Below are 22,302 nucleotides of genomic sequence, written 5' to 3' on the forward strand. Positions count from 1 at the left end.
GCCCCGCCTCGCCTTTACACTGCAGCGGCGCGGCGGCTGACGGGGCGGGCGGGGCGGGGCCCCGCGGGCCGGAGCGCCAATGGAGGCGCACGCCGGCGGCACCGCCCAGCGCGGGCGGGCCCGCGGAGCGGTTCCGGGGCACGCGGCACCGGCCGGGATGAGCTCGGAGCGGGGGAACGTGGCGCGCACGCGGCCCCAGCGCCACCAGAACGCGCGCGCCTTCAGGAACGACAAGTACGACACCAGCGCCCGGTGCAAGGTAGGCGGGGGCGGGCCCGGGCCGGCTCGGGGTTGTCCCGGCGTCAGAAGCCGGCCCTCTGAAGCCGCCGGAGCGCTGGGAAGGGTTTCTTGCCAAAGCATGGATAGGTCCTTCTATGGCCACTGAAGCCATGGCCTGTCCCTTGAGGTCTGGTGCCAGGTCCTGAAAGGCGTCGGGATCTCAAGCAAAGTCACGCGGCAGTGGATACCGAGGTACCGTTTTACTGATGGAGATACCTCTGGCCCGGGTCCGCCCACACCAGACACAGTGCTGCTAAGGGAGAATCGTTGCAAGACATTTCAGGCAGTTGTCACTGTGAGCAAATGTGTAGTGTGAAACGTAAATCATACTTATGACCTGAAAGGACCTAGTTAAGCCAAAGAATTATTAAGAGGAAGACTGAAATAAAGCACTTACATTTGTGCAGTGAGTGCAGTAATTAAATGTACCATGGCGCATTATCCATATGACTTCTTGAAAGGTGTTTGGTCTTCTCAAGGTTTGGGACTAGTGGTCGTAACTCAGACATCTTGATGTATTGAGAGTTTAGTTTGAACATCTTTCCCCCATCACACATATAAATGTCCAGCTTCAATTTGCATACTTTTGAGACAACTTTCATGTGTACTTTAATTTCTTTTAAAGAAAGAGGGGCTCTTCTGGTTAGTTAGAAAGGTGCCTTCAGCTAGTCTATTGGCACTTCTGCTACTAACGTTATCATCTTCACTGTTACTTCAGAAGACTCTTGTCTTTTTTGGTTCTAAGGAAGAGAAGGGAAATGTCTACAATATATTCTTGAAACACGCTCTGTGCTTGGAGTTTTGGTAACATTGAAGAACACGCAGTGTGTCTGAGCCATAACACCACCAAAGTGGGATGTTTCGTCTTGCAGGCTAAACTGAGAAGGTGTCATATCAATATCCGTTTAACTGAACCTGCTTGGGTTGTCAAAAAGAGCTGGGAGGAGGGGAACATAGTAGTAAGTTAAAGCCTTGATGCCAAAGAGGGAGGTTTGGGCTTTTTCTGAGTTTGTTTTGGTTGGTTTTTTAGTTGTTGTAGGACTAGTTCTGCAAGTTGAACAGGCTGCTTTCCTAGGATTCTAAGCAGTGACAGTATTATTTGTTGTGTGAGTTACTGCATGACCTCTGATAGGAGAGTATTTTCTGTCTGGGTACAAACATACACACACAAAAATATGCTTGAGAGTTGGTCTATCAGAAAAGTTTTCAAAGAGAAGCTGAATCCTGGTATCAGTTTTGTAACTGAAATAATCACTTTAATACCTACATGGCTGGTTTTTTGTTTTTCTTCTCTTAAAAATATTTTATATCCTGTAGAATACAGGATATACAATATCATGGATATTGTATCATGGATATCCTGTAGAATACATGGATATTGTATTGTATCATGGATATCCTGTAGAATACAGGATATACACAATATCATGCACTCAAATAAATATATATTTTTTAAATGTAGCCAGGGTTTGCTGTGGACATCTACTTGTCTCTTTTTTCTTTCCATTTCAAGTAAATGATTTCTTTTCTCTCTATGCCTGCCAGTTCATGGAGAGGGCTGAGCGTGTGGAAGAAGCATCCTGAAGAACGCACTTCCTATTCTGGGGTTAGATAATGTGTGGTAAGGGGAAGGATACATTCCTTTTTTCTTGTGGCATACTGTCATGTACAAATTCAAGTCCTAAGGTATCGTCGTATTTTTGGCATGATATTCCCCAATTTAGTGTTCCCACTGAAACTCTCTAAACTGTGCACCACTCACTCACTCACCCCTCCCCCTACCTCTCTCCCTGAATAGCCCTGGAGAGGAGAATTGGAGGCACAAAAGGCAAAGATCACAGGTTCAGATAGGGACAATTTACTGGAAACAACAAATGAAATAAGAAAATGAACAGTAACAGCAACAAAGTGATGACAGTGTAGAAGAGATGATTCACACACAAATGCTTACTGTGTGGGACCAATGGCCTGGTGGTACCAGACCACACCATGCTGTGTCACCTGGAAGGGACCCCTACCCCCATTTCTGGAAAATAATGTAAGGTGGTATAGAGTAACCTTTGTGTCCTAGCCCTGACCCTCCTGGATCCTGGAAAAATTGACCCTGGCTTGGCCAGAACCAGGACAGGGGTACACAGGGGTCATTATAATGATGACTAGCCCCATTTGTGCTGTTTGTGAAATTTGTAAAGAAGTTAGACTAGCAAAGATAAAGTGGTGATTAATGTCATTGTTTAGATATGGACTATGCTGAATGATGACAGTTTTGCATCTCTGTCTTTTGTAGTCCTGGATGTTCAGATGTGTCATGGATATTCAAGGTGTGATGAGGAAAAGGAAGAAATAGTAGAAATTCTATCACAGGACTGATACAGGCGTGGGGCTTACTCCTTTCTACCTCTCATTAGCTCAGTAGATCAAAAGAATGCTTAAATCTCCTCGAAGAGAGTGGATCTCCTGTAAATCACTGTTAGACATATGGGGGTATTTGTATTTGCCCTGTCTACTGTTTTACACTGTCCAATGCAATACTATCTTGAAAGGCTGCAAAATGCTTATCAACTTAAAATTTGGATCCTGCTGCTATTGTGCACTTCATTAGTAATGTTGATTATTTACTACAAGAGCTTCAGGTTGTACAGTGGGTGGAGTTGAGGTAGTTAATTATGGTGTTATTGCTATTTCTCTCAGTGAAACAGTGCAGAGAAAATTGATCTAACAGTATTTTGACTTTTCTCTGCCGGCAGTCATTATCCAGTTGGTTTGTGGTTTTTTGAAATGTTTTATGCTCTTTGTCTGACACTGACCGTGTCATCCATTTTCCAATCTTAAAGGCTACAGATCTGATTACTTGCAGAACATGCTAGCAGATCCGTCTCTCTTTCCTCTAATGATCAGTCTTTACTACAACATTACTACAGCGTAGCTCTGATAGGCTTGTTGAGGTGAAACATCCTTGCAACAAAGTACCATGCCTCTCTACTGTATTTGGAAAGCAGCCTACAACAATGCTGGAAAAGTTTGCATCTTAGGATGACCTGAAGAAGGAATAGCCAGGACAGGGTAAGACACTGTCTTGTTAGTTACTGAATCTTGGAATTTGTTTATGGGTGTTTGCATTACATGGTATATTCCAGAATAGCTCTTTGCAGCACCAAGCTGAGGAATATACATTATGTTGTATGAATATACATTTTATATCAAGTCTATTACATAAGTCATCATGGAAGCTGCAGTAATTCTAGAAATGAAAGCAAATATCATTCAATGAGAACATTTAGAATTCCATTCTAGTAAGATGGTAAACCACAAAGTGATTCATATTTGCACTCAAATTACTGATTTGTTTCTCCGTTTCTTTATTTTCATTAAGTACACCCAAGATGATAATCCATATTTCCCTAAATTTCCGGGGTTATTAACTCTGAACCTCAGCTTTACCACAGTGTTGATGTCAGTTACTTTTTCAGCTGGGTGCCTGAATAAATCACTTGTTTTAGTGGAAACACTGGTTGAGACTGTGGGAAAGCACTAGGAACAGAACAGCTGAATATAGAACTTGAATGCTGAGTCAGTAATCATGTTTTGAAGCACAGAAGGGAGATAAAGATAAACCAGTGGCCAACTGGAATTGTTAGATAACCATATTGCAGTTTTTTAGATTATGTTCTTGCTGCAGCACAGAGTAGCTTGGTAGGCTGAAGTCTGCTCTCTAGCCACTCCTGTTACTCTGGGTTCAGAAGTACATTCAGTCTTGGGTTGTAATCTTTCATGTAGGGAAAATAGGAGCAAATATAACATCTGCTCTGGACTCTAACCCAGCTCTGGAGGTGGGGCGGAGAGTGAGAGAAAGAATGTGTGGGTAGGTGCAGATGTGTCTGGTGTGTGTGTGTTTCTGTGTCTTTGTGTATTTTCCATTCTTTCTGGGGGAGATGGTGAGAGTCCTTCCAGTGCTCTCTTAAATGCTATCCATATGTTGCTTAAATTTTGAAACAGACTTGATGAGAAAATATCTGTAGAAAAAGGAATTTCAAGTAATACTGATACAATATATGAGCAAGTGAAGCTCTAGGGGGGACAATTTCAGCCTGTGAAATGTGTATTAGACCCCTGAAATTTGGCATCTGGTAGCTCAGTTTCATATTTGTCCATTTGCACTGACCTACTCTAGCTGCTTTACAGTCATGTGCTGGAGATCTTGTGGAGTTTTGTTTTTCTGAGAAGTTAGTTGTTCAGAAATCCTGCATTCGTCCATGTGCTGCATTCATCCATGTGCTGCATTCATCCTTGCTGATTGAAGCAGTGTCACCTGTGTTTCTGTTTCTAAACAAGGAAGTTTATGTGTGGCATTAACATTACACTCATTTACAGCAGAATAGACCACTGATATGTGCTCAGTAGCAGGAATCTGCTTTCAATAGAGGAAATCAAAATACCCATAGGTTCACATGTAATTAGAAGCTTACAAACAGATGGCGAAGCTTCTTTGAAGCCCTGTCATTACGTCTTGCCTGTGAGCATTTTATGCTAGTTTTAGCTAGGGATTATTTTGTGTGCCAAGTTAGTAGGTGTAGGTGCATTCGTTTACTTTAATACATTCTGAACTGCTTTTGGCAGGTTGTTAGGTGATTTAATATTGAGTTACATGAGCAGAGGATTTTGATTTGTTAATGTACAACTGACTGAGCGTATAGTGTGCGCATGAAATATTTTGTGGCTTCATACTTTAAGACTGTTTAGGTATGTCTGTATTGCGTAACTGTAATTTCCCTGGAGAATGTATAGACATGATGTAAGCACTGGATGAGTTGCACTTCTCCTTGGAGCAAAGTACACTAAAGAAAAGAGAGAGCTATTGACTAAATGAGCATAAAGAAAACCCCAGAGAAACTGCTGCTACAGAAACGTAATATAACATGTTGGAGTTGTTTTCAAACCAAGAAATTAATTTCAGGCCACAAGCACTACCTCCTATTTGTGTGTGAGGGCCTGACTACCTGCAGAAAAGGTGGTTAGAAAAGTTGGAAAAGAATAATGAAGTTTACAACCCTTGTTCAGGTCTTTGTGTGGGTTGTTGGGTTTTTTTATACCCTTAAGGGAAAGCAAGCTATTAAATGGGCAAAAGGAAGAAAATATGAGTATGTGAAAGTTTGAACACTATAGAAAAAGTATTAAAAAGTAAGTTTTAATAGGAAAAGTAAGCACCAGAGGGGTTTCTTTTATTTTACTAGTGACTTCCCCATTCTGACTGGGAACTGAGAAACAAGAAAGTTTGTCTTCCAGTTTATTATGAGAACTTCTCTCACATGTTTTTTAGAAATTTCAAAAATCTGAAAAAATAGATTATTCAAGTCTTCCATTAGGGACAACTTTCTTTACTTCTTTAAGTCTGCATTGCTTTTGAAAATGGTATGTTATGGGTTTTTTTGGCCAGAGGAAATGCTGAATTAAGTGTAAAAAACCACAGTAAATTAGAAACTTGTTTTAGTAATAGTACCATTTAAATATCATACTTTTTTTTTTTTCCTGAGCAAAATAAATCTAAAAGACAAACACAAGTTAAACTCTGTAACTGCTTTCTTTACATCAATCCTTTGCCTTTCTAAACCAACTGCCTGTAAGGGTTGTAGAGTCGTAGTCTCTCTTGTATTCAGCTGTGCTGAGCCAATGATTAATGACAACGCCCCATATTGAAGTATCAAAATTGAATAAAAAGTACAGGAAATTGCTGAAGAGGAAGAAGATGCTGTATGTGTGCCCCTTAGAAGGAGAAAATTAGAACTTCAAAGCTGTTGTCTTTTTTCCAGTTTGTGACCTTCTGAGCAGATGCAATGTGATTTCTTCATGAGTAGCTGTGTAAGATTTGTGGTCTTATCATGTTGAAAAGTCCAGGCATATTTATCCCTGGATCAGGATGCTTAATGTGATTTTTGACACACATAAATGTGATTATAGAATCATATAATGGTTTGAGTTGAAAGGGACCTTAAAGATTGTCTAGTTCCATCCCCCCCGTCATAAGCAGAGACACCTTCCTCTAGACCGGATTGCTCAGAGCCCCATCCAGCCTGGTCTTGAGCACTGCCAGGGGTGGGCCATCCTCAGCTTTGCTGGTCAACCTGTTCCAGTGCGTCACCACCCTCACAGTAAAGAATTTCTTCCTAAGATCTGATTTAAACCTACTCTTTCAGTTTGAAGCCATTCCCCCATGTCCTGTCACTACATCCTCTTGTAAAAGTCCCTCTCCTGCTCTTCTGTAGCCCCCTTCAGGTACTGGGAGGTGCTCTAAGGTCCCTGTTCTCTTCTCCAGGCTGAACAGCCCCAGCTCTCAGCCTGCCTTTGTAGGAGAGGTGCTCTAGTCCTGTGATCTGCTTAGTGGCCCTCCTTTGGACTTCTTCTGCCATGTCCATGTCTTTCTTGTCTTGGGGATCCCAGAGCTGAATGCCTATGTGGTGTCTCACAAGAGCAGTGTGAATGGGCAGAATCCCCTCCCTTGCCCTGCTGGCTGGCTTTGTGGGCTGCAAATGCACACTGCTGGCTCATGTTGAGCTTCTCATCCACCAACACCCACAAAGTCCTTTTCGTCAGAGTACTCCCTGTCCATTCTCCACCCACCATGTATTTGTGCTTGGGATTGCCACAACCCAGGTGCAGGACCTTGCACTTGGCCTTGTTGAACTTCATGAGATTTGTACAGGTCCACCTCTCAAACCTGTCCAGGTCCCTCTCTATGGCATCCCTTCCCTTCAATGTGTTGACCATATTATACAGGTTGGTGTCACTGGCAAACTTGCTGAGGGTACACACTCAATCCCACTGGCTTAATGCCTTCTCCATGTCCTATGTAACCAGGTCTTCGGTATCCTGAATCCCTCCTGAGAGGACCCATGTTTTCCCGAGTCTGTCTTTTATCACCGATGTACCTAAAGAACCTTTATTTCTTACCCTTGATGTCCTTTGCCAGATTTATTTTGCCAGTACTTAACTTTCCTAACCATCTCCCTGGCTCTTTGGACGATTTCTGTGTATTCCTCCCAGGCTACTTTGCCCTGCTTGTACCCTCTGTAAGCTACCTGTTTAGGGTTCTCCAGGGAGCTCATCCATGTTCATCCATGCAGGTCTCTTGGTTTTCTTTCACGATTTCCTCTTTGTAGGGATGCATTGCACTTGAACCTGAAGGAGACAACCCTTCAATATCATCCAGCTCTCTTGGGCTGCTCTTCCCTCCAGGGTCCTATCCCATGGCACTCTGCTAAGAAGATCCTTGAAGATGCCAAAGTCTGCCCTCTTTTAGTCCAGGGTAGTGATCTTCCCACACTCCTCACTGCCCCAAGGACCTTAAAATCTGCCACTTCATGATCACTGCAGCCCAGGCTGCTCTTGAGCTTCACATTCACCAGCCCCTCCTTGTTGGTGAGAGCAAGGTCCAGCACAGCACCTCTCCTTGTTGGCTCTTCTATCACTTGGAGTAGCCAGTTGTCATCAGTGTATGCTAGGAACCTCCTGGATTGTGTATGCCCTGCTGTAGTGCCCCTTCATCTTTGGAATCTTTGGCTTTTGGGATGGTCAGTGTTTCAGTTTGACTGAAAAAAGAAAAAGAAGAAAAAAGAAATGCATCACTGTGTGATCATTGTGTATTCTGGAGCCAGATGGTAAGAGTATTGGGATGGGGAAGAGCTTTATAAAGCTCCACTAATAATAACTATGCATATTTCCTTGTTTCATAGCAAATATTTAGCAGAATTTGTAATAGGCTGCCTGTTTGATGAACTTTGCATTTGCTTCAGATGAGAGGTTTCTGAAGTAGTTCCTATTTCATTCTTCTGCATTGGGAGTGCCACATGCAGTCCTGAGCACGGCCTCTTGCATTCCAAGTGCCTGAGGCATTGCTGAGCCTGCCCCTGCATCACGAAGTGTCTCCTGACCCCAGCCCCAGCCAAGGACGCCGTCTTCATCCAGGAAGCTACCTGCTTCTTTGGAAAGACAACCATCTGCCTTCAGCTTAAGCTACTGCAGTCTTTTGACATTCACTGGATTCTGCCTTAGCAAAACTGAAAATAGCTGTGTTAATAAATGTATCCCCACGTGGAGAAACAAATTACAGTGTTTGTATCTTACTGCCCTCCCGCATTACCAGTCGATGCAAGTCAGGCGAGTGAGGGGGAGCGCTGGGAAGTTCTGGCTAGTTTACCAGTTGCTAGAAGCTTATGTGGGCTATTCCGCTTGGAGTCGTACTCTGTGCTGGTCAAGCACTGAAAAGAAGGCTTATCTTTGAACTGCATGAGTTTTGAAAGACTGAGCACAGGCACTGCTCACAGCAGTTTGAATTGCAAGATATTGATTTGTGACATATTGAATTGCCTTTAACAGATATCTGCTGAGAACTTACCAATGATTTTCTTATCTCAGAAATTTTGTGCATTAACAAATTGCTTGTATTTTTTTGAAAATATATTTGTAATGCATCAGAACCACAGCTTTCTGTATTGAATATCCACACAGTATGCAAAACCTTGTTTGGTTGGTTTCTTAATATGCCAAGTCTGCATTTGATTATTTAGAAAACAGCCAGAAAGCACCACACCTTCAGTTAACTATACCATGGGAAAACTCATACTGGATGTGTAAGCTTAATAAAAAAGGAGACAATGGAACACAAGTCTCAGAGTATAGTTTCACTTGAAAGTAGCATTTCCTCTGCCATATACATTTTTTGGAATAGAATAAGATACTGTATTTTTAAAGCTTGGCTTGCTTTTTTTTTGTCTTCTGAATTGAAGCAGAGCTTTGTGGAGTAGTAGGAAGCTCTTGCGGGTCACAAAGGTAGGAAATTACTTCAGAAGATTCTGTATTCATAGAATAACCTTTTTCAATTTATCTGTGAAAGAATAATATAAACTGTAATCCAGATTAATACAGAATCACTCCTTTTAGGTATGGTAAAAAGCAGACGTGGTTTAAACCACTTTAATAATGCAATGTTGATATGGTAGCCATTTAAAAATTACCTTTAAAAATACATATGCTTTTTTAAATTGTGAAATTTATATTTTTAAATTTTTGAATGAATATGAAAATCTATGTGATAGATAACATTACTGCTAGCTTTCTTAGATAGAGAAGAAACAAAATTAGGTTGAGCATACAAGGATGTTGCTTGTTATTTAAGGTAAGAGTGTGGTTTGGTACCACTTCCCATCTGAGAATAACGTCTCCTGTGCAAATACTACTGTCCAGGTGACATTTTATGTTTCTGAGAAAGTTAAACACAAAATGTTGTAGGAGATGTTAAGGTAAATTTTTCATTGTCTTGAAAATATACCATGGTTTAAATTACCATTTTAAGGATTTTTTCTTAGGTACAGAAAGCAAAAGTATTTTCCATAAAAGAAGGCTAGGATTAGAGAGAGACTGAATAATTTGACTGCAAGTAGTGTGCGGATTCTACTTCATTGTTATCTGAGAAAAAATCCTGGGACTGTTTAAACTATGTAGTATAGTGATAGCTTCAACAATAGTAAGTTATATGCTAAGTCTTGTAAGGTGTCTTCTTTGGACAAAAACTGTAATTCAGGGTTCACTTCTTCTTAAATCCATTTTGTAAAATGTCTAGACATGAAAAGAATAAAATACCTACAGTAATCAATTATCAACAATATAACAACATAAAGAACTACTACTGTTAAGAATATTAAAATTATAATAATAATGTTAATGTAGTCTTTAACCTTAAGGTACTCTTCCCATTGAAGAAAATTGCTAGACATAAATGTATATGAAATGCTTAATGTTAATATCAAGCAAACATATTTATAATACTGTATTAATCATATAATGGGTGAAAATGCTTTCTAAGCAAGATTATACTCTTTACTGGAGGAATTAATCAATGTATTTTTATTTTTATTTATTTATTCAGAAAATAAATGCTAAGCTTCATGATGGAGTGTGTCAGCATTGCAAAGGTATCTTGGAATGGCGAGTAAAATTCAGAAAGTACAAACTACTGACAAAACCTAAAAAATGGTGAGTTAAGATACTTTTTATTAATTGTTGATCATGTCGTTTGTGAGCTTTTAGAAAATATTCTGGCTTTGGAAACTCACAAAAGAAGCTGCTGTTATGCAACATTTTTCAAATTTGGAGTCTGCAATGACTATATAGGCAATGTTAATTTTCTAATTCATAAGTCTTTTGTCTTAAACTTCTGAAGAGGAGACGCAGAGGAAAAGCAATTGCTTCCCTCTTTGCTGTTAAAACTGGTTGAACTGTGGACCCATAAGTTTCCAAGACCATCAGTGTATCCTCCTGAAGAAAAAGTCAAACCTGAACCTGTTGTAACATGATTATCTAAGTCTTGTTTCAAGTCTGTATTAGAGGGATCTGCACATCTCTTGACTTCTGTACTTCACTAATGTTTGCAATACATGCATTTCATTACCTCTTAGCATGTTTGCTCCTTTTCTGTAAGAAACTATGATCCTAAGTAGTAAATGTTGACATTGTTTGCATATGGTTCTGTATTACTTGGTTTTGTATAACTGTATAACAAAGATGATAAATATTTTAACCTATCACAAACATACAAATTATTTTAGTTTTCAGAGGCAAATGCTCTCTGCTTCCTTCTTATTTGCTCAGCTGCAGCGGTCCTTACCTCCTGTGGTAGCAGACACAGCCAGTGTTTCAGCAACAAAATATTGAGCTGAGAGAAACCACAGCTGGGCTGTGGTGCACGACACAGCCACGTTTGTCACAGTAGCTTGCTCAGCATCTCAGTGTTGCTGTCAGTTACAAATTTCTGAAATACTTAGGAACTGCTTGAAGAGGTTCTGCAAATGTGTGTGCAGTTCCCTGAGCTGATGGTGTATTTTATTTCCATTTTCAGTAGATCAAAAGGGAAGAAGTGTTTATTTATGGTGTATTCCCCACTTGTGTAAAATTTTACTTTTTAGTATTGCAAACATATATGCAACAGGTATTTTGATGTTAGTAATCAGTTTCACCCTTCTGTGTAAAAAATAAATTTTTAGGTAGAAGGCTTGCTGAATAAAAAATAAGCATTCTGGGTTCTGTGCATCACAGATGAAGCTGGCTTTTGTGTTTTTTTAACTTTCTCAAATAACTATGTGCATCCTGTTTTTTTCCTGAAAGGGAGGAAAGCAGGCAAAAACCCCATGTAAATCAGGGAAGCATTGGAAGTAGGAAAAGTGACATTGTAGAACAGCAGCTTGTAACAGAATATGTGATGTTCTCCCTCATATTTTTGAGCAAGGAAGTTGTGCTTCAGAGCATTCTCACTTTACAGGTGATGTTTTCTAGATTTCAGCAGTGCAATGGCTGGGTGAGCCACTGTTCTGAAAGGACAAGACTGAAAATTTTCGGCAGGTGAAGCTTCTGGGTGAAGTAAAAGCATACTAGACATTAAAAATATGACAATTTTTTAAAAAGAATGAATTCTTTATATTGCAAGAGATGGGAATGGAGGACTTCTCTGTACCTCAACTTATTTTTAGTTTTTTAACATCTTTAAAATTATGAATGTTAAGTAGAACCACAAGTTTTCCCTACTTTATTTCAAGTAATAATTATTAGAAGTTAAACTATTTTTTAAAAGATATATAAATCTGCCTTGCATTGGTAGTGCCCCTGTATGACATGCCAGGGAAGAATTTTGAGGGCATGAGAACCAAGGAAATGACTTTCAAGACAGCAGCATTACGTGGGGTATATGGTTCTGGGTTATGTTCTCCAGATATACAAGACTTTAGAAATGTCCCCTGAATGTTAAGCCATGGCATTTTGGAAATTGCTAGGTCTACAGAGTATCATATTTTTAAAAGGAATAGCCCAAACCCTCTACATTATTAGGCTGGGTTTGTTGAGAATATTGTTCCATGCACGCTTGTGTTTGTAGAAAACAAAGTCTAGCACTGACTCAGTTTATAGTCTGAGAAGTTCAAGAGGAGGTCATTGCAGTGTTTGAACTGTAAGCTTTTTATTTGTAAAATCCATGTACTTTTTTATGCCATATTCTACTTTTATCATCAAAACAAAAATTATGCAACTTCTAAAGTAAAAACTACCTACTGAATGGAATGGAAATGTTTCTTTTGTCAAATATAAAAATCTTGATTTAATGTTTCTTTTTCAGTACTCTTTTTAATAATGCTTCCTGACAAAGGTAAGGGAGGGGGTGAATGGCAATGATTTTGATAGTGCTACTTGATAAAACACCAAGTGTTTCATTTGAAACTGACTTAAAACGTGTTGTTCCTCTTTTGTGGAGTGTGTCTATATTGTATTTGAACGCAGAATGTTTAATAAGTGTCCACAATATTTTTTTAATCATGTTTTCTTTCTCCACAGTGTGAAGTGCCTCCAGAAGACTGTAAAAGATCCTTATCATATTATTTGTCGACCATGTGCTGGTAAACTAGAAATTTGTGCTAAATGTGGGAAACAAGAAGAAATAGTAATTCCGTAAGTAGCTCATAGAGTACATAGTTTCAGTCCTTCAGTGTTTATTCCCCTTGTAATAAACCTTGCTTGGAAACTGCTGAGAAGGTGTTGTGCTTTATGCTGTATTCTCAATTATCCCAACAGGAATCAGTGAGAGTAATTTTCCTCACTTTCTTCAGATGAAACTAGGGGTGAAATGATTATTGATGTTAGTGGCGTTGAGCCATAAAAAAGTCCTACTTGGATAAGACATTTTAACACCAAAGGGTAAATTGCATATCTTCCTTAAGAACAAAGCACTTCAAAGCAGCTCTTGGTGCGGAGCTTCATAAAATATGCAGAAGCCAATTGACTGTTTGCATTTTGTCTGCCACTTGATGATTCAGTTACTAGTGAACAGAAGAACCAAACAAGGACTGATATTGAGCACAGTTAGCACAGTATATTTAGCAAGCTTTTGCCTTTTTTTATTCTTTTCCTAAAGTTCTCTCTTTATTGAGCATGATACATACAACATTAATTTACTAGTTTGTGACAATTATTCAGCAGTTGCTTACTTGGTCAAGCTGTTCAAATATTTTTCTTTCTTTACAGTCTCTTCTGTACTAAATACTGTACTGCATACTTTCCTATGTTTTATATCCTTCCTTCCTATTCAGTGTGATGTAACTTTAGGGACTTTTTTGCCCCTCTTCTACTTCTTCCCACTTCCTGCCATCTTCTGTCTTATATTGTGATGGAATGTCAGGAGAATATTCTATTCTCTGTCCCATTCTTGTTTAAGTTCCAGAAGTGGGTGGTGATAACATCCCTCTTGCTTTCTACAGGATTGATAAAGGACAAGACAGAACTGAGAGTGAGACTACTAAAAGTGGCCAAGAGAACAGTAAATTGAAGGATGAGCTGGAGTCTGATACAAATTTCAGTAGTGCAGACAGTGATGAAGATTCTGATGTGCTTGAAGAACGATTTAAAAGTATGAATTTTGAAACAACAGAGATCTAAAAGTTTGTGTTTATACAAGAGATGATATGCAATCAAATATGGTAAACTAGTGTTTGCCTTAAACTGCTCCAAACCCTGATTTGACATCCAAGGTCCTTGTATGGAAATGTTGGCACTGTGTATAATAATGCTTGTGGGGATTTGTATTAATAAACATTTTTGTGTATTAGGAACAGAATTTCTTTGAAAAGAAATTCTATCTGTAAGCATAGTTATTTATTTCATACATGTAACATCTTCCTGTTTTATGGAATAAAGCCTCTTTGTGTAATTGTGTGAAATTCAATATTATGTGACCATTGGAAGTATTATTGCTACTTGGAAATCTACATGAAAGTCTAGAATAAACACAGCCTTGCCATGAAAAGGAAGAGCTAAACCAGTTGTAATGGTTTTCTGAAGGAAGTACTTGCAACATTCTGTCAGTGAATCTCCAAATGGTGTCTTACCCTTATGCCTGGGGATTTTTGTTGTTTTTTATTTTCCACAAAAACAGAAACAAGTGTGTAAATGCCATCACCAGTACAGTTCATGAACAGTTAATCCTTATTTACCGTGTATGAGTATGCATTACAGATTTGTAATCATTGTTGCTGCCAATGTTTTGTAAAGAACAAGACCTGCAGACTGTTTAGAATTTCTCATAACTAGTCTCACACTTTCTTTTCATTTTCAGAATTCAGAGATTCCTCTGGATCTGATGTAGTTTTCTCTGATTTGAAAATACTTTCATAGTGGAGTGATGCTTATAGTTACTCCCGTCCCAATTTCTATTCCAGTGTTGATTAGGCTGTACAAAGAACTGAAGTTTATGGGATTCAGGATGGTTTGATTTCTTCTGTACTGTCTTCTTCCTCTCTACATTTAACTGACAGTGTATGTATACATTAACCTGTGACATTATGCTATGTCACATCTGCTTTGGTGCTTTGCCTGAATTACAGTAGTGAGCATGAAAAAATTTGATTCTCAAACAATGTTTTTTAAATGCCCTGTGAGGAAATTCAGCTCTGAGATTGTTACCCATCCCTGTCCTGGAATGAAGGAAATGCTGAAACTTAATCCTTTGGGTGCAGATAGGCACCCTGTGTCTGTCCTGTGAAGCTGGAAAACACCAAGAGGTGTCAATGGCGGAAGAGGAGGTTGTCAGAAGAGGAGGTGTGTTCAGAAGTGTGGATCGTGAAGGTCATGTTTCACTGACAGATAAGTCCTCCCAACAGGACAGCAGTGACATCTGACTTAGTGCCACATCTGTAACCCTGCCAGTTGACATCAACAAGGGCGGAGTAAACAAGGAATATCCCACGCACACAGTGCAGATGACCAGGTAGGAGAATGGGTAGAGGGAAGTTAATAAGAAACCTGGATTTAGCTTCAGAAAGAATGGGAACCCATGACTGTCACCAAAAGTGAACTTGGCTTTTGAAAGTGACATACGTATGGGAAATGTTCTTCCACTTGGAAAAAATTATAATGGCCTAGTCCTTTGTCAAAAGGTGAGAGGAAATCCTGGAATGGTAGGAAAACATGTCATGGAACTGGCAGGAGCTGTACAATGAGAAAATAAGGGGAAGAATTCTCTTCTCATAGTGGTGACATAACCTGTCAGTACCGAGAGTGAGCAGAGCCACGCAGATAAACAATGTCTTGCAACACAGTACTAAAATGTTTGTACAGAGGGAAAGTCCTCTGAAGTCTTCATGTCACTCCTGATGCTCTGTTCAGAGTTGGTATTAGAGCTGATGAAACTTTGCTGTGGGTGAGCACAGCTGCAGTGGTGGCTGGCTGGTGTTAGCGAAGCCTACCTGAAGACAGTTTTTGGTTCTGGCAAGCCTTCTGTCTTTGGTTGTCACTGGCTGAAGGATATACTGCTGGAAATAATTTCTGGAACACCATTTCCAGAGTTGTTGTAAGTCAGCTTACAAAATGGCAGCTTTGCAAGGGAAAAGGAGTTTGCATTTTACTGAAGACACTTCTAACATGAGTAAAAGGAACAGCTGTAATTTTCTTGTTTAATTTTGTCTGAAGTTAGGATATATTTGGAACTGCATTAAGCTGTTATAACTCAGACTATAAGAGTTCTGAATATCAGGGGTTTGGGGTTTTTGTTTCTTTTTGAGGAACTTATTGAACAGAGGATTATGCAGGGGTAGGACCCCTTTAAATGCTGATCTTCAGTAAAATCATATACAAATGAGAGTATTGTTTAAAAAGAAAGGAGATTGAAAGTCATCAAAAAGATTTTTGAGAAGATCTTCAGGGTAGTCAATGGAATGATTTTTAGAGTTTTTGATTGAGATTTTGAAAGCTTTCTACCCCCTCTTTCACAAATAATAATGAATTTGTATTTATAAACGTTAAAGGAGAGGAAATAAAAATACCCCAGTGCCTGCAGGATACTGAGATGCAGTTTAAATGGTATGACAGATCAAGGGTTTCAGGATTTGGACCTTGCAGTGCTTCACCAAATACATTACTGAAAAAGAAAATGATAGATATTAATAATTAGTCATCTGAAGAATAATTGATGCATCACAAGTGATGCAGTGATGCTGCTGACAGTTGAGTTCCTGTTACCAGATTGCCCCTTAGGAGTGTCGTTTGGCATGACTCAACACTGAAGTAATGAATGAGACAGTGGTGCCGGTATGTGTGAGGCAGGCATGCCGGATGATTCTTATTCCACAAGGGGAAATGCTCATCATAGGCTGGAGCTGTCAGAACTCGTCACTGTTGACTTGTACACATTTCTGGAAATCAAATTCCCATGTACAATGATTTCTTAAGACAACCTGGATTCATTGCAGTATGAGGAGAATCTGGTATGGACATGGTGCTACCTCCCAGCATAATTCCTTAAGGATCTTATCTGTCAAAGTTCACAGGCATCTCTGAGACATCCTATCATCAAATGTTTTGAATGATCAGGTGATGCAAAAAATACTGCCCAATGATTTACTTCCAGTTTTGCATGGGCTGGGCTTTTCTATTCTTCTCTTGGCTACTGATTACTCTGTATTCCTCTAAAATACTGAAATAATACCAGCCTCTGATGGTTTATAGAACTACTGGTTAATTAAGAAAAGTACAGCTTGCTTTCTCCCTATAATGGGCATGTACTTGGATGTTGAGATGCAAATCATAGCATTAGCAAGGAAAATAGAAGAAAATATAGCAGGTCATCAGATGTGACCCACCTTGTAAACTTCTAGCCCTATAATTATGTATGTTTTCTTTGTTTAGGAGTTCTCATAAGTAAATGTACGCTGGTAGAAAATGCAAAAATGAGTGCTTATTGGAAGCACCAGCCTGACTTACAAAGTTAATGAGGAAAGCTTTGTAAGTGACACGGAGAGACGTTTTTCGTTATCAGATGTTTAGGGAGCTGCTCACGCAGACTGCCAGCATCTCACTTAATTCTCCTGCCTACCTTTTATCTGAAAGCTAATACAATTCAAAACTCTTTGTGGAACAGAAGGTATGAACTCTGCATGCATGCTTATCACATACAGTGAATTTGTAAAGTAGGATTCCTAAACTTTGAAACAGCTGAAGTGAGCTCTTTCTATATATTGATAACATATTCACAGACAAATTACCTGTAGCAGAAATGAAATATTTGGCTTATTTCAGATAGCAGACTTTTCTGTTGGATCCCCTAAAATAGTTAAGATGAAATCACATAGAAATTATATATTTTTTTCCTTTCCCCCCCCCCCCCCCCCTTTTTTTTCCCCCCTGAAGCCAATGAGAAAACACCTATTTGTAATAAGAGGGGTGGCACTCATAATTCAGTCATCAATAAGAAGCTTGAATTTGAGGATATGATAACAGGAGCCAAAGGCATTAAGATTTTACCTGAATCTCTTCTTGCATTTCCATCTGACATAACTTTAGAATCCCAAATTGAAAGGATCTGTAAACAAAAAAAGGCTTACGCCTGTTATAGAATGGCAGCACTCACTTGAAACCTCTCTCTTTTGGACAGCTTGCATTTTTGAGCCTCAAGATTGTAATATCTCTTCTTCACTTGACTTGCAGTTTCCCTAATCTTATGTGAACAAGTATGACACTATGTGTCAAAACTATCTATGAAAAGTATCTGTTGTTTACTTATTACTGTATGTATCAACAGTGAAACTTGTAGTGTTATTGAACAGGAGTGGCAAAGCTACATGTATAATAGTTTGTTTTGTTTTGTTTTGTTTTTTTCTCATAGGCTCTGTCTCCTGACTATTGTGTTCCTTTTAGGGTTATTTCGTATTCTTTTTCCACAGCCACTGCACTGTGGAAGTTGCTAGCCGGCATGAGAACTGATACAGCCTCTGACTGTCAGCAACAATGTATTACTCTGGGTTATTCCCAGCAGGAGGAACAGAATTGATGCCAGAACCATAAAACAAACTGCACTGCTTTGTAGGTCCATGTTGGAGACGGATGGTGTGGGCTTCATCAGACACAGGGGAAGCTTCTACCAGCTGCTCAGACAGAACAACCCCGTGGCACCCCCACTACCAAAACCTTGCCGTGCAAACCCAATACAAAGTGATAATGCTTGTGAGATGTATGTGAAGTGAAATAAAGCCATGGGTCTTGGGGAAAAAGATGAAAAGGCCCCACAAGATTTTTTAATAGTATCAGAGAAATGCAGAATAATCCCAAACTTTCCATTTCCAAGGAATAATTAGCCCCATAAAACCAGACTACTTCTATTCTTTTTACCAAGAGCAGATTTACTACTGCCTACATGACAAAGATTTTAAAAGTCTTTCTTTGGAAATGGATAATACCTCATTCTCAAAAGAAAATAACTCTTCAATAGCAGCTTAGTCTTTCTGACAATAAGTTAGTGATGGAACTTTTCAGAAGGAACAAGCTTGTACCTGCATTACTTAGAGAAAAGTCATAATACAATCTTTATGTTATAAAACTCTAATCTTATGCTTTAAAAAGATCACAAGGAATTTGCCTAGAAAATATCTAGAAAGTTTCAAGCTCTATTGCCATAATCTTCCCATTTTAGGAAATTGTTGCATTAAAGTTTAAGCCATCCCAAAACTATGCAGTGATCAGAACCTCAGAGCTATGGTTTTTACTGTGCTTCAGCAGAAAGTTTTCCTTTCTTTCCAGTTTTAGTACTATCTTGAGTTGCATGTGGGTATTAGTAGTTCTGACATTATGAACTCTCCTTTCAAGAAAGAATTGTGTTTTGGATCACTGCATCTAACCAGTTGCTTCTTTCTCATCTCCATAGACCTAAGGTCTATGGAGATCAAGCACAGGTAGTGGCTGTCTATGTTACTTCAAAAAATCATATTAGCAGCTGATTGGTTGTGAAAAAAGACACCCAAAATCAAAACAAAAAACACAAACAAACACAAACAAACAAAACCAAAACCAAACAACAAAATCAACCAACACCCCCCTGTAGCACTCACCCAGGACACTGTCAGAAAGAATCCTGTTGGGCATTCTTGTCCCTTGCCACTCCAGGCGTGTGGCAGGTTAGGCCTGTCTCTAGAGGCCAGAACTAAATCTGTGCTCAACTTCCTCACTAAGCAGAGATATTCTGTGTGCTGTTAATGAGAACAGAGCGTGTGGTCCTTAAGGAAGGGTAATGTATATGCTTTAGTCTTTAAATGGAGAGAACGGCCTCTGTCCAATCTCTGATAGTGTCAGGCAGGGTTGTCCAGCCATGTTGGTCCAAAATGCCATTTAGAGGCAGAGGGTGGGGAGAAGGTGGGAAGAGGAGGAAGAGGGTGTGGCAGGAAACAGCTTGTGAATATAGAAGTACAGAAGTTCACACAGCCTGCACCTGCCTCTCTTCATCTCTGCCGTGTTCAGCTGTCACTGTAATGTGCATGGAAATTAGTCCAAATAATAAACCTAGAGTGTTACCATAATTAGCCTGACACCAAGCTGGTGTTTCTTGCCCCCCAGTATGTCAAACTAGGTTTTTGTCAGGTTCCAAGGAATGAAATAGCTTGTTGTTGTTTGAGATAGTTTAATTTTAGTTGAAATGAAAGTGATCCAAATGAGACATTTTAATGGATAGTAACTATGCTGTTCAGTACTTCCTCTCGTAGGGCCTTAATGGAAATGATCCAGTAAGGAACAGCTCAGATTAAGAATCCCACTCCTAGAACTGAAGTTAGATATTTACAGTGAAAAAAATACAGAGTTATCTCTACTTTATCTTTGTAATTTGATAATGTTTTTAATGAGATTTTGTTTGGGGTTTTTTGTTTGGGTTTTTTTTGGGGGGGGGGGGGGGAGGGGGTTGTGGTTTGTTTTTCTTAATATTAAAGCATTAGACCATTAGTGACCCTGTTGAGTGTAGATCTTTTCTTCACAGAGCTACTGCTTTAATATCCATGGCTCTGAGTTTCGTTAGTCTGGGAATGTGTGGTGGCTCAACAAGAGCCAGCGGTCAAGCCCCAGGCAGCTGCTTGCTCACTGCCCCACCTGCAGGACTGGGGAGAGAATCGGTAGGGGACAGGCTAGAAAACTCGCGGGATGAGAGGCAGACAATTTTCCTTAGAAAGTAAAACTCATACACACAAGCAAAGCAAAGTAAGGAATTAACTGACTGCTCCCCACAGGCAGACAGGTGTTCAGGATCTTCTGGAGGGCAGGGCCCCATCACACGCGATGGTGACTTGGGAAGACGAGCACCATCACTCCAACTGTCCACCCTTTCTCCTTCTTCCCACCACTCTGTATACTGAGCATGCTGATCTGGAATATCCCTTTGGTGAATTTGGATCACCTGTTCTCGCTCTGCTTCCTCCCAGTCTGCCATGCACCCCTACCTTACTGCTGTGGCAGCACAAAGAGCAGAAAAAGCCTTGGCTCTGTGTAAGCTCTGCTCAGAAATAACAACCACCTCTGTATTACGAACCCTGTGTTCAGCAGAAAACCAAAACAGCCCCATGCCACTGTGAAGAAAATTAACTCTACCCCAGCTCTATCAGGACAGAATGCTGAGCTGCTTCTTAAAGGTAAATGGTATTACAAGGGAGCTTAATTTACTGATCTTGAGTAAACTATATTGGTAGTTAAACACATTTTCCCTAATTGATTTGGAAACAAAAAGTCCAGTGGGCTTCATGTTTGACATACTTCAATGAAGAATTGGGTTCGGGCTTTTTCCTTTACGTTTATATTTACAGGAGTGTTTTGCTATCTCATTGTAGACAAGGGCCCCAAATCTGTGTGACAGTTGCTGCTCCAGAGTATAATGCATATGTAAATAATCTAGAGTAGATGGACGAAGTCACAGAAGCTCCTTTTTTTCGCTTAGTAAGTGTGGAACAAAGAAAACAGTGCTGAAAAAAACCCCTGTGTTTGAAAATCTGAATATTTGCTTGTCATTGCCAAGGTACAAGACTTTCTGTTGCTGCTTTTACCGACATCCTCAAGTTTCTCTCTTGAAAAAGCTACCGGGCAACACCAGGTGTCACTGTAGCAAAGCGAAAAAGTTTGCTTGCAAGTTACCTTCAAACTTCTCGGTGATACACCAGCCGGCGTATCTCGAAAGGGCTTTGTTTCCGTTCCCCAGGGCTGGCTGGCCAGCTTTTACCTCACAGACATGCAGCTCCCCTTGATCTGTGCACTGAGCTGCCACCATCTACAGCTGCCAGGCCATCTACACTTCTGGTGAACTTCTGAGGAGATCAAGGGCTGAGTTGGAAATCCTTCTTTCAATGTGAAGTTTGCTTTCAGGGAAAGCTTAAAAAGCCGTACTTCCCAGCCCGCCTAACCCACCTGCAGCTGCAGTAGCACAAGTAGGCAAGTGCTGAGTTCCCAAAAGTCGGAGCTACTGAGCTCATACTGTTTGTTGGCCTCTTGTAATGCGAATGTTTATGTAATTAGTACATACACACACGAATAAAAATAAAACCAAAACCAAACAAACAAGTAAACACTGCACAAACACAATAAATTACACAAATCAAAGGATTACACATTGTTAGATTAAGCTCAGCTCACTAATTTCCTCAGAAGTCTTGGAAAATCTGGTGTAGAATTGTTGAGAGAGAAAGAAGCCTGAAAATGAAGAAGTATTGCCACCAAATGACATTTAATCCAGAACTCTCATTTTCCACACCAACTTCCCAGGAGCACCCTTGAGCCGCTAGTTGAGAGGACATGGAGGTGTGCATCAGGACCAACACAATTTTTACTTTTCTGTTTAGGTAGCTGAAAACAAGACTAGATAGAAAAGAGTTAGTCTGCCTTCCTGTGATGAATTCCTTCTCAAAAATCACCTGCTCATTTACCATGATGAGCCAGCCATAAGTCAGAGCCAAATGCTCACACAGCTGCTTGCTCGCTTCCTTCTCCTGCAACATAGTAGAAGATAGAAGGAGACCGGTGAGATTATTACAGCTTAATAGAGATAGCAAATATAGACCCAACCCTAACCCTAATCCTAGCCCTAAAAATAAAAAATAAAGTAAAAAATGAGTGTTGGAGCAGTGCAAATCAAAAAGAGAAGTTCACTAGTCACTTCCAGGAGCTGCTTGTTACAGGAGTTGTTACAGAAGAGCAGGG

At 39.9% G+C, this 22,302-nt stretch overlaps 1 protein-coding gene across 5 annotated transcripts; it reads left to right on the top strand.

Annotated features, from left to right (window-relative positions):
• The first annotated feature begins 99 nt into the window (after positions 1–99).
• CZH9orf85 (chromosome Z C9orf85 homolog) lies at positions 100–14,017 on the top strand. 5 transcript variants are annotated; one of them, XR_011147736.1, is made up of 5 exons: positions 100–259; positions 10,199–10,305; positions 11,602–11,667; positions 12,434–12,463; positions 12,649–12,707. XR_011147736.1 is itself a non-coding variant. In XM_069001829.1 (4 exons), exons 1-3 carry the CDS (start codon positions 158–160, stop codon positions 12,456–12,458), a joined length of 234 nt encoding a protein of 77 aa, XP_068857930.1. In that variant the 5' UTR covers positions 100–157; the 3' UTR covers positions 12,459–12,463; positions 12,649–12,735. The 5 variants fall into 5 exon arrangements, 3 of the variants coding, with proteins under 3 accessions (XP_068857930.1, XP_068857931.1, XP_068857929.1); XR_011147737.1 differs by having other exon boundaries at positions 11,602–11,685; positions 12,649–12,685; XM_069001829.1 differs by lacking the exon at positions 11,602–11,667 and having other exon boundaries at positions 12,649–12,735.
• The last annotated feature ends 8,285 nt before the right edge of the window (positions 14,018–22,302 follow it).

The sequence above is a fragment of the Aphelocoma coerulescens genome, assembly GCF_041296385.1.
Source record: "Aphelocoma coerulescens isolate FSJ_1873_10779 chromosome Z unlocalized genomic scaffold, UR_Acoe_1.0 ChrZ, whole genome shotgun sequence".
Lineage (NCBI taxonomy): Eukaryota > Metazoa > Chordata > Aves > Passeriformes > Corvidae > Aphelocoma > Aphelocoma coerulescens.

What these genes read in the sequence shown, in the direction of transcription:
- CZH9orf85 (XM_069001828.1), top strand. Translation starts at nt 158, where the DNA reads ATGAGCTCGGAGCGGGGGAACGTGGCGCGCACGCGGCCCCAGCGCCAC. An exon ending in ACACCAGCGCCCGGTGCAAG is followed by an intron (nt 260 to 10,198) that starts GTAGGCGGGGGC and finishes TTATTTATTCAG; the next exon opens with AAAATAAATGCTAAGCTTCA. An exon ending in CTGACAAAACCTAAAAAATG is followed by an intron (nt 10,306 to 12,648) that starts GTGAGTTAAGAT and finishes CTTTCTCCACAG; the next exon opens with TGTGAAGTGCCTCCAGAAGA.